At 39.6% G+C, this 16,354-nt stretch overlaps 1 protein-coding gene across 5 annotated transcripts in view; it reads left to right on the top strand.

Moving 5' to 3' along the window:
- mecom (MDS1 and EVI1 complex locus) overlaps positions 1–16,354 on the top strand; it is a 152,770-nt gene that overhangs the window by 120,780 nt on the left and 15,636 nt on the right. For 2 of the 5 annotated variants that reach the window (XM_055028624.1, XM_055028623.1), the window contains exons 3-8: positions 4,167–4,301; positions 11,977–12,079; positions 12,175–12,288; positions 13,058–13,169; positions 13,521–13,668; positions 13,795–13,948. In XM_055028624.1, coding sequence (XP_054884599.1) covers positions 4,167–4,301; positions 11,977–12,079; positions 12,175–12,288; positions 13,058–13,169; positions 13,521–13,668; positions 13,795–13,948 — 766 coding nt within the window. Of the gene's footprint in view, positions 1–2,173; positions 2,655–4,166; positions 4,302–11,976; positions 12,080–12,174; positions 12,289–13,057; positions 13,170–13,520; positions 13,669–13,791; positions 13,973–16,354 lie in introns of those variants that run through there. The other 3 variants (XM_055028625.1, XM_055028622.1, XM_055028626.1) reach the window with 2 other exon arrangements.

Here is a 16,354-nt window from a genome sequence, read left to right as displayed (position 1 = left end):
GGTTCTCAAGGAGCGCGACATGATGGGAATCAGTGGCGGGGCCCCTGCCTTATTTACACATGATTTTTTCCTGTTCCTACTCCACGTTTTTGCTCTGTGCTTTACAAAAAAAAAAAAAAAAAAAAAAAGAGAGAGAGAGAGGGTGTGTGCGGGGTCGGGGGGCAATGGGCATTATCTGGGATGGAAGGTCAATGTCACAGAGTGAGGAGTTATCCGTCATCATCTGCTCTCATCAGACTCTCTCCTGCTTTATGGGCTCCTTAATAAACTCACTGACAAAGAGGACGTTGTTTCATTATTATTATTGTTGTTATTAATATTATTATCATCTCACAATGCTGTTGATTCGAGTTCCCGCTTTAAAAAAAAAACATTGACGACATCATGCAAGGACTCTCCACTAAGTAGCATTTTCACGTCTTATCTTGATGAGACAAAACCAAGAACAAAGACGTTTTTAATCATAGTTCGGCTCAAACATTTCTCCAAGTGTTTTCTTTCAAGCGGGGAGATTTGATTATTTGAAAGAGTTCATTAACTTTTTTTTTTTTTTGCTGTGAAAGAGAATGAAGGGGAAAATAAACTGCCAAGAACAAAAAAAGCAGGTGATTAGGTCAATGTCTCCCAAAAAAAAAAAAAAAGTGGGTTCTAATGGTCCATAAGGAGTTTCCTGGAGGTCTTTAACAGGAACACTTAAGTCTGTGGTTGTTAAATTGCTCCCCTGACACAAAAAGAATTGGCTTTGAAATATAGTCTTCCTATTTTTTACTTCATTGTTCTATGTATGCATCCTTCCTACAAAAAGAAGAAGAAGAAGTAGTGGTAGAATTAGTTAGGACTAATAGGGGAGGCAAAAAACAATAGCGGCATGCAAAAGGGGGGGACAAGATGGGATGATATGACCACCTCCAGCCTGTTTATGAGTATGGCTAAAAAGAGAGGCTCTATGCATGTTTTGGTAAGTGATTACCAAACCAGCAGTTCTGAAAAGAAAAACAAACAAACAAAAAAACAGCGGTTGTTTGATTTCCATGTCAAATTGTTCAATTAGAACAAACATGTTTTGTAGTCAACATCAAAAGATAATCAAATACCTATTTTTTTTATTATATTTGACATAATAACAAATATGTCAAATATATATAATATAAATTATGTAATATATAAAGACATGTTTACAGTTCTGACAAGTTTTGACAAAGTAAGTCGTCATATTATTAATATTTTGTTGTTGGAACTTTTTTGTTTGTTGTCTTTGAGCCCTAAGCCAGAGACACTCAACCACCATGTAAGGGAAATTACATCACGTGGTCAACCACTTTGTCTTGCTAAATTGAGATGTGTGTCAATTAAAAGAGAGTATCTTTGTGTTTCTCTTTGCTGTCTCAGTCATAGTTTTATTTTTACAAACATGAAAAGAAAGCGAAACAGAAAAGAAAAAGCTTGCATCTTCATGTAATATTTTGTACTTAAAACAAAACGAAATTACCACGAGATGTTCATGTTTCTACGAATGGACTCTTATGAAAGTATATCATTCTTAAGATATGCACAGACCACAGAGGACAATTTGTTAGTTATGTTGTGCACTGTCACTAATTTTACACTTCTTATTGGGATAAACGAGGTTCAAATTTGAGGCGCACAATAACATCAAATCCTCCAAGAAATAAAGAGGAGAGCGAGAAAAGTTGGGGAACACGTGGATGCTAAATCATTAAAAGCGTGGCTGTCTGTGTGTGTGCGTGGAGTTCATCCCTCTCATAAGCCCCCATCGCGACCTCTCCCTGACCCCGCTCACCCTTTCCAACCCCGGGCCCCTGTCACTTTAAAATTTACTGCGGAGCCGAGTCTCTTCCGATGGTTGTGGTGGGGCGGAGGGGGCCGGTGGGGGGTGCACAGACGGGGGGTGCACAGACAGACCCCCGCGAACCGATTTGACTCTCGTGGGGGGAAAGGATGGAGACTGGGGCGCGGGATCCCTCTTTATCTGAGCGGAATCAGAAACATCGCGCAAATTGTCCGCTTGCCGAAATCTCCCCCTGCTGTCACACAGACGACACATCCCGAGCTGTCTGAGGAAGAGAGGGGGAAGAGGTGGAAGGGGGTGGGGGGGCTGGGTGCGTAGGGGGCGGGGGGGGGGGGGGGGGGGGGTTGAGGAGGAAGAGAAAAATGAAAAGTTGAATGGCTTACTGAAGGACACCTGGGCGCGTCAGGACAGGAGGGGTGACAAGAGGAGAGGACGAGTCGAGCAGAAGCGCGCGGAGCAGACACAGAGAAAAGTTGGCAGCGGGCTGATGCGCCGGATGGGTTTTAGTTCCGTCCCACGATGTCTGTAGGACAGTGAGAGGAGAGCAGCGCCGTCTGGATTTACTCCTCGGCCAAGCGCGAGCAGCGCGGCGACCGAGAGCGCACCGGCGGAGATTCCCGAAGCTCCGGGAACTGAAGAGGCACCGAGACACGCCGCGATGCCACAAAGCTGGCGAAGCGACCGCAGCAACAACAAGTTCTAGATTTTTTCTTTCGTTCTGTTTTTAATAATCAAACATTTTGTGTTTGCTTTTTTAAAATTTTATTATTTTTTTTTTTTTTTTATATTTTTTTACTTTTTCGGAGTTTTAATCACCCAAGAGGCTGTAACACGAGTTTGAACGGTAAGGTGATCGACAATTGTCCTCAAATATATATATATATATATATATATATATATATATATATATATATATATATATATATATATATATATATATATATATATATATATATATATATATATATTTTTTTTTTTTTTTTTTTTTTTCCTGCACTGATTATTTAAATTAAACCGCGGTTTATTTGCTCGCTGATTATTTAAAACTTAAAGTTTTAAGGTTTCATTTAAAACGCACAGGATCCACTCTTGATTCCCGATTATACATATATATATATATATATATATATATATATATAATATATATATATATATATATATATATATATATATATATATATATATATATATATATATGCAAAATATTTATTCAGTCGAAGACCAACACAAAGGCGCTGAGGCAGATTTGTGACCCTGGAAGAGATTCTGTTTTGCATCCTAACAATCGGCTTGTCTTCATAACTCTTATCACTCGGCGGCTTCCTGCAATTGATTTGCTTCCCTGCAAAAGTTTACAACCGCTCTGTTGAAACCAGCAGCATTTCAAAAGCAACGTTATAACATTTTATGCTGAAAAATTTGGGAGCCTAATGATTTGCTTAATCTAGATTTTTTATTAATTTTTTTGGTAATTTCAGTTAATCGTTTTCTTTAAAATTGCACCTCTTAACCAGAGCAGAACAGGATTTTTGGTATCACTTCTGTTAAGATTTTTATTCTTCTAATAACTTTTTGCTTTCGTTGTGAAGTCAGTAAATGCAGTTCTGTAAATGCTTTTTTTTTTTTTTTTTTTTTTTTTAAGAAATTTGCTAAACATCCGTATTAGATATAATTCCAGATGGTTTCAAGTTAAAATAATATATCCATTAAAATAAATATGCTTGTACCTTCAGTGTTTTGATGAGATTGTTATGTTTTTGTTAAATTTGTTTAGATTTTGAAACATTAAATCATTTTTAAAACCTTTTTTGCAACCAGAATCTCCTTTTAATTTTTTTTTTTTTTTTTTTTTTTGCTTTTTCGATTTGTTTATATTATGCTACTGAATTTCATCCCTTTTGTTGTTGTTTCAATTCATGACATAACATATTAAAAAATTTTCTGTAAAGTATGGAAATAGAATTAAAGCAAACATAAAAAAATAAAATAAAATTTATTTCATTCTTTTACTTCCTATCTGCTTTTATAATTCCTAAAATAATGTTTACTATTTTCGTTCATACTTTTTGTACAAATTTCTCAGTATTCATGTGGGTGGATGTGTGTATGCGTGCATGTGCGTGTATGCGTGTGTGTGTGAGTGTGTGTTGTGAGTGAGTGAGCGCATTGCCTCACAAAGCAGCTCCTAACATTTAAGTGGGATTTCTTAGTGGGAGGTATGCGGTTAGGCAGTGTTTGGACACAGTAACCTGGTCTGATACTGATCAAAGTCTGATCTCTGTCTCTCTTTCTCCCTCCCTCTCTCTCTTCCTCTCTCTTTCTCTTTCTCTCCCTTTCTCTCTCTTCCTCTCTGCAGATCTTGGATGGGTCAGGCCATGTAAAGTTCTGTCTGGATGCCAGCAAACCAGACGCAGGGAGCTGGCTGAAGCACATCCAGTTTGCCCCTGCGGCCACGCAGCATAACCTGAGAGCGTGCCAGATAGATGAGCAGGTATGTGGAAACGTGTCCTCAGACGCGGCGTGTGACACGAAATCCATCTCAACAAAGTGAAAGAAACCAGAGAAGGAGAGAAAACTCAAGCCAATGACTTGTTCTTGAAATCCCCAGATGATGATGTGTCTTCTGCCTGGCAAGATGAATCAGGGTTTTTAAATTCCAGCATTTTTTTAAAAACAACTCCAAAGCCATAATTTTGTATCTGCACTTTCCAATATCCAGCCTGCTGTGTGCTGTCAAATGATGTTATTGTGATGTAAGTCAGATAGTCTTATGTGCGGCTGGCACGCTTTGTCCTCACCTAACAGACAAATGCATGGACACACACAGCTCTTCTTATTATCATCGCTGCATGTTTTACCTCTGTATTTGTTTGCTCCCTTCTGTCGCACAAAGACCACAGGGAACGATCAGAGGCCGTCGCCCCCGGGATGATAGTTCCGCACACTTCCCGGTCACGCAGGCGATATACACTCTTAGATATGCCAGGAATGCCGAAGCCCTTTTGCTGTTCACCTGGCTGTAGAGAGATGCGTGCTGCACACATAAGGGCCCGTTCAGCTCAGTAATCCTCACAGACAGCAGTCTCCCAAAGCAGGAAGACATTGGCCCAAGCTTCACCTGACGCGTGTGTCGAGAGCACGATCTGCTTGACCCAAACAGAAAACATCATCTCACAGGTGGTCTATCTAGATAACTTTTCGCCAGTGTCATCTGCTGAGATGGAAGAAGTAAAACTACATTTTTGCGCAGGATTTAAGTTCAAATTGCTCAATGAACTTTTTTTTGTTTGATTTGTGTTATTTATTTTATTTTATTTTTTTGTCATATTTAGCCTTTGGGTTTAATTTTCTTCCAAAAACTATTTGGCTCAGCCACCAAGAAACTTATCTTCTGCTCATCTTTCGCACATCTCAGTGACGAGAGACAGCAGGAGGGCCTCATAAAGAGGAGCAGAAGCTCTTTCATGCATGCTTACCTCCCCACTCTGGTAAAAGACAGAGACAAACAAGCAGAGAAAGCTTTCCCCAAGCTGCCCGCGACGCGAGGTGCGACTCGCTGTCAGCGTCGCGGTTCTGCCTGGGTGGCTGTGTAAGGCTCCCACAGGTCACGGACATGGCTATGATGAGGTGATTGTTAAGTATCACGCTCTGTCACAACACTGCACAATGTGCCGTCTTTAAGCCTTCCGGCCAACGCCGGTGTTTTCAAAAACACACTGTAGCCTCCCACAATGCCCGTCTGTGCGTTGGAAAATGAATAGACTAAACGGGGTGGTCTTGTAAAGCTGCTGTCAGATTCTGCCGGTGTGTGTCTGTCCCTGTGTCTCTAAGCACATGGGGGCCCTTTTTTTGCGAGTGTGTCGAGTGTTTCATTATGTCTCCGGAGTGTGCGCGCACACACCTGTGTGTTGCCTGTGTTTGGGCTTTTGCCCACGTCCAAACCTCAGCTGAAGCGCTTGCGTGGTGCATGTGTGTGAGTGTGTGTGTGTGTGTGTGCGTGTGTGTGTGCGTGTACACGCATATGCAGGGCTGTGAATTGTTCATTGAGGTTTCGATGACTCCCAATGCTCCTCATTCCGAGCTGGAAATGTTGAAGCCGCACAGTACCTGATTCCAGCAGGTCCTTTTTACAGCCACAGAGAAAGCGCTGAGTCCAAACTCAGCCTGAAACCGCTGATTACGCCACACATTACACACACCACCGCCAGACTTTTGCAGAAGAGCCTCACAGTGTTACTGAGGGCTTTAGATGGATTGGAAAATCTTCCCTCGAGATCAAATTTAAGGGACTCTTTCTTAGCCGTCGGACAGAAACGATTTGTCGCATGATTTACGTTCGGACGTTGTCCTGTAACGACAGCAATTTCCAGGTGTGTTTGGTCGTTATTTTGCGCAGGGCCTTTACAAGCACCTCTGCCGGCACGAGAGTAAAACTGGCTTCTATCCTCTCATTTTTGACCCAGTTCTGTTTACTATAAAAGTTTATGAGTAATCTCAGAAGAACAGGGGAGTGGAAGAGGAAGGAATGAGTGAAACAAACCTTGTTTTCTTCCATTTATTCCCCCTACATACAAGATTTGTTGTAGATATGCTTCTTATTATTATTTCAGCTTCTTGTTTGCTTCTCTGCGTAATTTGAGAAGCTATAATCTATAGTGAACTGGATAAAAAACTGAGATCAGAAAATATTTACAAAAGACAGCATGAGATATGTTCTGTTGTATATCCAATTTATTGTGAAATATAGAATCATTTCACAATAAATTGGAAGAGGAATGATGACACTATTGGCAATTGTGATCTACTATTGAGTCAATTAAAGATTGATTAAGTTTTTGTTGATCAGCTCTGGTCAGTGAGAAACAGGCCACATGTTTAAAAAAAAATATTTTTTTCTCCCTCTACAGTATTTTCAATACTAAAAACTCCCACAGTCCATAAACCCATCACTCAACTGTGGCATTCTTTAAATTAAGTTTAGCAAAATCTGACAAAGATTAGGAGCATATGCTTTGACATATAAATGCCCATAACCTTATTACATCTTCATTTTCTTTTGGATTTAAAAGTATTACTATATGTAGAAACTATGGCTTATTTAGAAAAAACAATTATTTCACATATTTGGCAGGAAAAAAATTGTAATTAGCCAAGATAATCAGAATCAATATGTCAGTCCTGAAAGAAAACTGAAAATAGCTAAAGGAAAAAAAAAGGAGAGAGGGACATTACTTTATCAGTCACACTGAACTTTCCAGAGCTTTTACTTTTTTCACAGGTATATTTAATCCTTTTCTTGTATTTAATTTCCTGCACAAGTATTTTTCAGCACTCACACAACCGAGTTAATAGTTAATAGTTTTGTGGCTGCCGTTTGCGCTGATCATGAGCTCTTGGCTGTCTTTGAGACAAAGCTGAAGCCTTCAGAAAGCCCTTAAACAACGCACTTGCAGTTCTCTAAGCACAGATCCCCTCATGTTTTGTCATGAGGATAATTAGGGGCAATTAACACTTAAAAACCCCTTGTCTGCGCTCCTCACTCTACTGATTCAACTAAATGGAAAATTGATTAAAAAGTGTAATTAACATCATCCAAAGAGGCCCTGAAGAGCTTTTCATAATACAGTACAGAGGGACATGAGAGTTAATCTCATCTGCTCCATTGATTGTCACTCAGTATTGAGTGCAATGAAGTGGCTCTTGAGCATGTGGCAGTGTGCATACAATGGAGCTGATTGCAACTCACAGAGATAACAGTTTGAAGCTTATTCATTAATAAACTCTTATTATAAAATTGAAATCTGATGAGCCTTTTATACAAAAGCAACTCTCAACCTCAGGCTTAATATGAGAACAATGGAGTCATGCTGATTTTTTTTTTTTTTTCGGATTCAACCAATGTGCAGGAATTGTGTGCAAATTCTCTTCACCCCCTTCTGCATCATTTCGTATGATTTGATATGTCTGTCTTTGTCTAAGTACATGATCCTCCTGCAAAATCTGGAAGTGCTTTTTTTGCATGTTTTGCTCTTGTTTTATTCCATCCATTGTCTCACACCTTTCTCTTTTCTTAATTCTGAAGCAGTTTTCAATTTAAACCTTTTTCCACGAAGTTCTTCCCCCAGTAAGTTTGTTTAGTTTCGACAGCGTTAGCGAATGGCATACCAATGGATATGAGGAAATCAGCAGGGAAGACGCAGCAACGGCAGCGTAACAAGTAGTCCAATCATAACACATTACCTCTTTATGAGTGCATAAGAAAAATAAATAGAAAAAACTTATACACTAATAAAGGGAACAAAGTCAAAAATAAATTACACTTGAGCCTTTAAATTGTATGTGACAATTTTGTAAAAAATAGATTTGTGAACTACAGAATGTTCAGAGTTCACTGCCTTTTAAGCTGAGGCAGCAGGTCACCGCTGCGCTGACTTAGAAAGCCTGTACTTTTGCACTCAGTGATTACTTAGAGCTATTGTTAAAGTGTCGTTGGGATTGTCTTTGTGTGTGTGGTTGTGTGGGGAAGTGGGGGTGTTTGCTGGTGGTGCCTCCAGACTCGTGCAGAGTTGCTACCTGTTTGTGTTTATCCATGGCGATCTGCGTGGAACTAGTAGAGTTCCCCTCCCGCTCATAATTGCCATGCTTTGCCCACTTGTGTGTTCTTAAACTATTGCAGATTCCCCTTTTGTTTTTTGTAAAGTAATTCATTTATCAAAGATGACTCACAGACCACAGAGTTTCTTACTTGTGGAAAGTTCAGCATGTGTGCCTGCAATTTGTTAAGAGTTTCCTTCAGTTATGGGTGTTTATTATGATAAACTTACTTTTGTTAAAACACAATACTCCAAATGTAAAACCTTGCCTCTTTGAAAAAGTGTTATTGACATTCTTCATGATTTTCATGTACCTAGCTCTCCTTTTGGTTTTCAACAGCTTCTGTCTTCAGCCTCAGTATCAGCGTCTGAGCGGATTTTCTACAGAATAACAAATCTGCTTGAACCGCTGTTTGATTGTTTCATAGTATCAATATTTTGGTGACCTCACAGAGGTGACGGCCCGTTGGAGCTTGGTTCTGTTTGTCCGCTCAAGCATGTTAAGCGTTCCATTTATCCGTGCCTGTATGTTTACAATAAAGTTGAAGTAAACATGGCAAAGAACGAGAACCCTCACATTTGAGTTCCTTTATTTCTTTTGGTGAAAAAGCTAAATGTTTCTCTTGTTTCCCCCCCATATTATTTTTCAGTATTAAGATTTGACTTAAAAACACAAATCCTGAAAACAAAAAAACAATCCCATTCAATATAGTTCACCAGAGTTCTTCAAATATCCTTGAACTCCTCTAATGTCCTTTAACCATGGAGGTCAGTGTTTTTAACAGTGCAGGAGGCTATCTCTTTTATCCACATATTATTTTAAAGCATATCATTTTTTTCTAGGACAGGGTTATCACTCTCCTGGGAAGCAAGACTCATATGAGGTGAATGATACGTTCAGCTTATATGACGTAATGATATACCCGTGGTTCCTGAAGGAACAAGCTGTGATATTCTGCAAAACTAAGACCCATTTAAAAATTATTTGAAATGCTTATTTTTAAAATTTATTTAAATAAAGAATTTGGCTCTAGAGATGATCATATGCAGCACAGAGTAATTGAAAATCTCCTGTTGGAGGTTTCAAAGATAGCCACTCAGGGTACATGTCATTTAGTAAGTGCCTGTCAATCTGCCACCAGTTCCTTATCTTTGCTTAAGCATGCTGCCTAAAGATTGAGAAGGCCTCTTCTTTGACTTTGCAACTCACTGTTATTCAATCAGTCTGACAATCAGGCATTGTTGGACAATACTCTCAAACTGACAACGCAGCTCCAGCCTCGATGCAGCCAGGGTGCCACATTTATTTCACCAATGCCTGTTAATGCTTAATCCGCACCTACCAAAGATCATATTTGAAGCTCTTTTCTGCCATCTGGTGTTATTCCTAGTTACTTAGCCCAGTGGTTCCCAAAGTGTGGGGCACGCCCCCTAAGGGGTTCGCAGTGCCTTTGCAGGGTGGCCAGGGTGGAGGGGTCTGTAGGATGAATGAAAAAAAAAAAAAAAAACAGTTGCACAAAAGTTTTTCACTGTAAAGATGGTTTGTAGTGTGTTTTGTTGCAACCTGAAGTGTGAAATGAACTTCAGTGGAGTTTGAAAACAACATATACGTATAGGTTTATGTCTTGTTCAATGATGTGTGTGCCCAGATGATTTTCTTTTTTGTTTTCTTTTTTGGGGGGATTTTATTGTAATCCATAGGGGGCCCAGAAAATTTTGGGAACAACTGATTGAGTCTATGTTAGCTACACCAATACTTGTACAGTACACATCACATATATTCAAATGATCAATCTCTATTTGATTTAGCTTCTACTTGACAAAAGTTATCTTTTTATACAATTGTAAATAAAGTCAGGCGGCATGGCGTTAAAATACATATATTCCTTTCCTAGTGCTAATGACAGACAAAGCAAGATAGTACTTCACTAGAATGACATCGAAATAACAAGGATTAGTGTAGAGATTCAATATCTTCAGATCCCACAACATCTGCGACGCCTATTGTCCCTAACGTTAGATAACTGGGCACTCACAGTCCAACAATATTTAATACAGTTTAAACAAATGCCTTCTTATTTTTTCAGCTTGGGGCAATCTCGAACATGGTAAAAAATGTTCCAGATATTCTTGAATATTTAAAGTTTCTCCTGTTCTGTACAAGTGTGTAAACTTTTTTTTCACTCTGCGCCAATATTTTACATGATATCTTATGGTTTCCAAAAGTCTTATTTTATTGGATTCTGTATGACTCCACAATTTATCAAAAAGCTCTGCAATTCTGAGTATGATGTCATTTGCCAGACGTAAGAACAATGACAGACACAACAACACTATGTGCTACAGAATACCTCATTATCTTTATTTCGACAAAGATACTTATCTCAACCTGACATGGAGCCGCTGTGGCTCTGCTGCTGCAGCCGCGTTATTCAAGAATTCCCTTCATGAGCCGCCTACCTGTGATCCACGACTTCCCAGAAGCATTTTCTCACCCGCTCCACATCAATCCCCAATGCATTTCTAATAAATTCCTCCATCATCATTGTCATGTTGACACAGCAGAGGAAGTTGATATGTTTAACATCCAAAGCGTGCTGAAAATAACCCCATGTGTGATTGTTTTGCAGAGAAAGGCCATTGTGTGTCCATGGGAAGCTCTGCAGTCGCAGGGTCTCTCAGCTGACTCTTTAATGTGACCGCCCACATCTTTGCCTAAATGGACACTCACCTGCTCAGCAGGCCTTTGTGCAGCACATGCCATATTGATTGCATGTTTTGGAGAAGAAATTTGTGGACCCCATCTTGGTTTAAAATGAAAGCATGTAGAGGTGGTTTTACTTTCCTGCTTGGAGATTCTTCCTTAGCTGATGAATTTAATTGAACTCAACCGCTTCTTCAGCAGTTTGCCTGTTTATTTTGCTCGCTGTTGAATTAGCAAGCTTTCTCTCCACACAGTAATTTACCACTTCCTGCCCGCGGTAATTTTTTGCAGTGCGTCGTCATGAGGCTGTGTATTTATTCGGTAGGATGGTTGTTTGTGCTTTCATTCATATATTCAAAGATGGATGTCTCATAAGATGATTAATTACAAGTTAATGAGTGAGTGTATTTTCATGTGTATGGCAATCCTTTGCGGTAGCTTTGTGGTGTTTTAACCATGTAAACAACTGTGGAAATCTGTGTGTTTATGTGTGTGTTTATGCACCAGGAACTACCTTAAGGGACATTCGCTGCTGCTCAACTGTGGTAGTGTGTAAAAAATATAAATTGCGCAATAAACATTCGACCAGTACGGAAGAAAATTAGGGTCGCTGAAAGAAAAAAAAAAAAAAATTGGGATTTTCTCTCAGAACTTTGACTGTTCTTTTAACTTTAATCTCAGCATTTTGAGATTAAAGTCAGAATTCTTTCCGTTTGTTTTTAGTGACACTTATCCTTTTCCATAGACCAGGACAAGCTGCACAAACTGAATAAGTCACATCAGTAGCTTTGTTCACTGCTAGTTTGTCTTACCTTTATCCAAAAAACATGTCTTTTAAATCATTAAAGTATATATATTGTGTGTTACAGATCTTCTACAAAGTCACTAGAGAGATTTTCCCTGGTGAGGAACTACTACTTTTCATGAAGGCTGAAGAGTATTTCTGTGACACAATGGCTCCTGATATTCATGGTATGCATCAAACACAAAAATACACTTTCAATGCTGATTTTTTTTCAGACATCTCACTTTGTATTATAAAAGCTTCTCTTTTTTTCACAATGCAGAGGAGAGGCAGTACCGCTGTGAGGACTGCGACCAGCACTTTGAGTCCCGCAACGAGTTGCTGGATCATCAAAAGGAGCCGTGTGGGATGCCTCCCTCTGCTTTCCTCAACCCAGGTTCGACTTCTGTTTCTAAACAGGCATGCCTGTTTTATGCTGCTGTAAACTCTGAGCTGTGACGAGTGACAAGACGGATGAGCGGCTGGAGAGGGTGAACAGATTTCTGTGTTAGGTGCTAAAGTTGAGATCACAGAGGAGTAAACTGTGAAAGGATGAGTCTACCAATAGGAAGCAGAGATTTATCTACACCTATACACCATAGATGTTTAACGAAGATGGTTGTTTCTTGAGACTGGAAGTAGGTAATATGGAAAAATAATAATATTTTATTGTAAAATCACAATTAGTCTTCATTGCAATTCTTCTGTGGAGAAAGGAGCAATTAAGGTAAAGCATATACTTTAGGTTTTGGGTCAAATAAAGCTCAATTTATTTGTGTAATTATGCCAACTTGTTTGAAGTATAGGCAGTGCATGTTAGGGTTTCAAACCCTCTCAGATTTTTTTTAATGCTGTTCCTGTGGGTTAAACTCCTTTCTATGGCAGACAACATGATGGAGTGATCAATGTTTTATTTCACTGTAAATTAAACAAACTCCCACGTCAATTGAGTGGAGTGTAACCGAATATCAATTGGATATTTAAGGAATACCATTTAAATAAGATAAAATGTGAACATTTGATAGAACTAGACATAGAGAATCATCGGAAATATTTGAAGAAACAAGTTGAAGGAGCTATGCAATACGCCTCATAAGTTTTTATCTTGTAAAATTCATAGATAATTACGCCTCTGGGTGTCTGTACTTATGTTCTTTTGTGCACAGGAGGAGACGCTGACTTGACAGCTCAAGAACCTCAAGATTTGCGGCCCCTTCATATGTCTCATGGCCTACACGAGTGTAAGGAGTGTGACCAGGTCTTTCCTGATGTCCAGAGGTATGTAATCAACAGAAATATCCAACCACCTGAATTACCGTAGGAAAAAAATTGTCCTTTTCATTTTTTTTAAAATGTTTTTTTACAAAACACCTAAAAAGTCTGGCATGTGCATGTGTTTAGCTCTCCTTTCCACGACACTGTTAAATAAAATGTACTGCTTTTGAAACAATGTCATTAGAAGATGTGCTTAAAGTAAGGAAGGAAATCTTTGATGGGAAGATAGATTGACTGAAATACAAGGCCAAAAATAATGACACATTTTGAGGAAGTTTGAGGGTAGATACTATTGCAAAGCCAAAGCAATCTGACAAATTCCGATTGTTGGTTTCTCATTTTGTCTTGCTGCAGTTTGGAGAACCACAGTCAGTCGCATTCTGAGGAGAGGGAATACAAGTGTGATCAGTGTCCCAAGGCTTTCAACTGGAAATCAAACTTGATCCGACATCAGATGTCGCATGACAGTGGCAAGCACTATGAATGTGAAAACTGCTCAAAGGTAAAGTGATGAAAGGGACTGTTTAACAAATGCCTCTTTTCTACACACTCCTTTTTATTTCCTGCACACTTTAGCTGAATCACAAAGTAACTCCCCTGTGTGTCTCTTTGGTTGCTCCCCCAGCAGGTGTTCACAGACCCCAGTAACCTGCAGAGGCACATTCGCTCTCAGCATGTCGGGGCTCGGGCCCATGCCTGCTCCGACTGCGGAAAGACGTTTGCAACGTCTTCGGGCCTCAAGCAGCATAAGCACATTCACAGCAGTGTCAAGCCCTTCATGTGTAAGTCACTAAGACCCTACCTATGTAAGTCTCCTCAGTACATTATAACAATAACAACACGACTTCATGACAAACAAAAAAAAATGATGATTTTGCAGAAACTGTAATTGATCTTTTTTCAGCTTTTTGTAATGTCATTTACTCTGACATTTTTTTGTACTATTTATGTCCAAACAAGAATTGTGCATTTGGTTTTCTTCCTGCCTCAGCACCTTCACATTCTGCTTGTCTAGTAACACCAGCCTGCCACTTTGTCACAGTGACCAAGTGTGATCTGGTGAAGACAGAGGGGCTAACAGCCTTTTTTTTTTTCCTAGGATGCCTGCTCACTTAAGCATACACTTACGCCCCCTCTCGTCAACACCAGGCAGACCCAAACACACTTTGTCCATTCACACTTTCACTACCACAAGAGATCTGATCTCCTCCTTCCCCTGAAGCACTGTGATCTTTCCCCTTTGCCCCTTCAGTCTTTTTCTTTTCTTTCCTTCTTTTATATTTATGCAAACTTATACAAACCTGTCAACACACTTAATGCATCCTGCATTTCAGGCGCACACCCACACATATACACGCGCACACACATATAAATATATATATATATGCATAGGCAGGAATGACTGCATCTCCATTGAAGACCTCATTATTCCCCTCTCTCTTTTTCTCCTCTCCTGCCTCCTCCATGTTCACCATTCCTCATAAATAGCAACCACATGTACAGCCCTGTGAATAGTCCATTTGCTGTAATCAGCAGGAAATATGCAGGTTTAAAAACAACTAATGGCTCTGTTAAAAAAAAAAAGACAGAGAAATGTGACAGCTGTCTGGACAAGATCATGTGTGTCTGTCTGTAAGATGTTTGTTTGACCGACTGCTGTTGAAGGACATGTATGTGTTTTGGAAAGAAATTCTGTACGTTCACAGGATTCTGTTTGTATCTCAGTGCACGCGATGTGTCGAGGATGTGTGTGTCTTAGCACTTTTCTGTGAGACGGAAGCACTCAGCTCTCTATTACTCATCTCCATTTCTTCTCTCCTGAATGTGTTTACGTGATTGGTTCTCAGTTTAGTAATGGCTGATTACGTCACTTAAGCTGTGAATCAGATCTCACGTTCGGTGTGTAATACGTGTGAGCTGTGTGTCGATAAATGTCACATTATTTATGATTTATGATCAAGAGACTTTTGTTAAAGTTTGTTCAGGCCCTGTAGCCCTGCTTGTTAAACACACACTTTATAGCTTCTCTGACTTTTCAACTTGATCTAAAGAAACCTGACTACCTCAGTGGCCATGTCTGCTGCAAGGGAGGAGGTACAGCTAAGTCGTGGTTCACAGTGCACTTAACCATCTGCCAGACTAGAATGTTTTTGTGATATAGTCTTCATTGTCTATGCCTGTAATGTCCGGGTCTGATGGTTGCTCGGTGAGAGAAATTTTTACAATTGTACAAAAATGTGCAAAAAGCATCAAAACCAAAATATGGTGAAAAATATTGCACCATATTGAAATAAAAATAAAGATTATGAGCAGAGGAAATTGCTCATATTGTCAATTTGTTCAAAATGTTTTTTTGACTACTTGGACACTTGTATACTAATGACATAAAGTGTTCCTTCTTTAAAAAAAAAAGCCCTTTAAAACACATTTGCTCCAGTTCCAGTCCTCAAAAGACTGTTTATGTAAATGTGCTTCCCCAAATACTGCTCTTCCTCTCCATCTCTTTCATTTGCCTCTTTTGCCTGGAAGACATCCAAAGTATGCAGAGGTCTAATTGGAGAGTGAGCCATAAAATTTCCCATACCTCTATTTCAACATCCAATACCAGTCTGAGCTAGATCAATCACATACACATATATATGCCTCCAATAATCAAATTCTTATTAATAGCCTGAACAACACATCTATAAAGAGTCCCATTGCATGGAAGCAAACAACTAGGAGCGATATGTATCTTTAAACAGAGATACATATCGCAAAAAGAAAATAGGAAACAATATAAACATTTCATATCCAATAATATCCAATAATATGTCAAACACAGATATGGTTTGACATAATAAAATCAAACTTTGGTTTGTTTTTGGATGGGGTGTTGTTACTGTACACCGGAGCCAAGACAGAGTGACGGCCCAATTGACTGTGGGAAGGTCACTAAGCGCAGGATGACATGGCCTGAGGCATGGGGACAAGGTGAGGGGGCTGACTCGAGAGGCCCAGAGGTGGGAGAGGGAAGAGAGGCAGCAGAGGACGTGAGACCTGTCCCTGGGAACTGGACTGCAGGATAGGATTCATTCAACTCTGCTTCCTTTACAAACTTAAAATAGAGCCATTGTACTGCATGCGGCTGAGAAAGTGTGTATCTTTATGTCTACATGCCTGGGTGTGTGGGTGTGTGTGATTTCATT

Source organism: Poeciliopsis prolifica, unplaced genomic scaffold (assembly GCF_027474105.1).
Source record: "Poeciliopsis prolifica strain line A6 unplaced genomic scaffold, Auburn_PproV2 SCAFFOLD004, whole genome shotgun sequence".
NCBI classification, from domain to species: Eukaryota; Metazoa; Chordata; class Actinopteri; order Cyprinodontiformes; family Poeciliidae; genus Poeciliopsis; species Poeciliopsis prolifica.
Note: the sequence above shows the minus strand (reverse complement) of the source record. Positions and strands in the feature narration are given on the sequence as shown.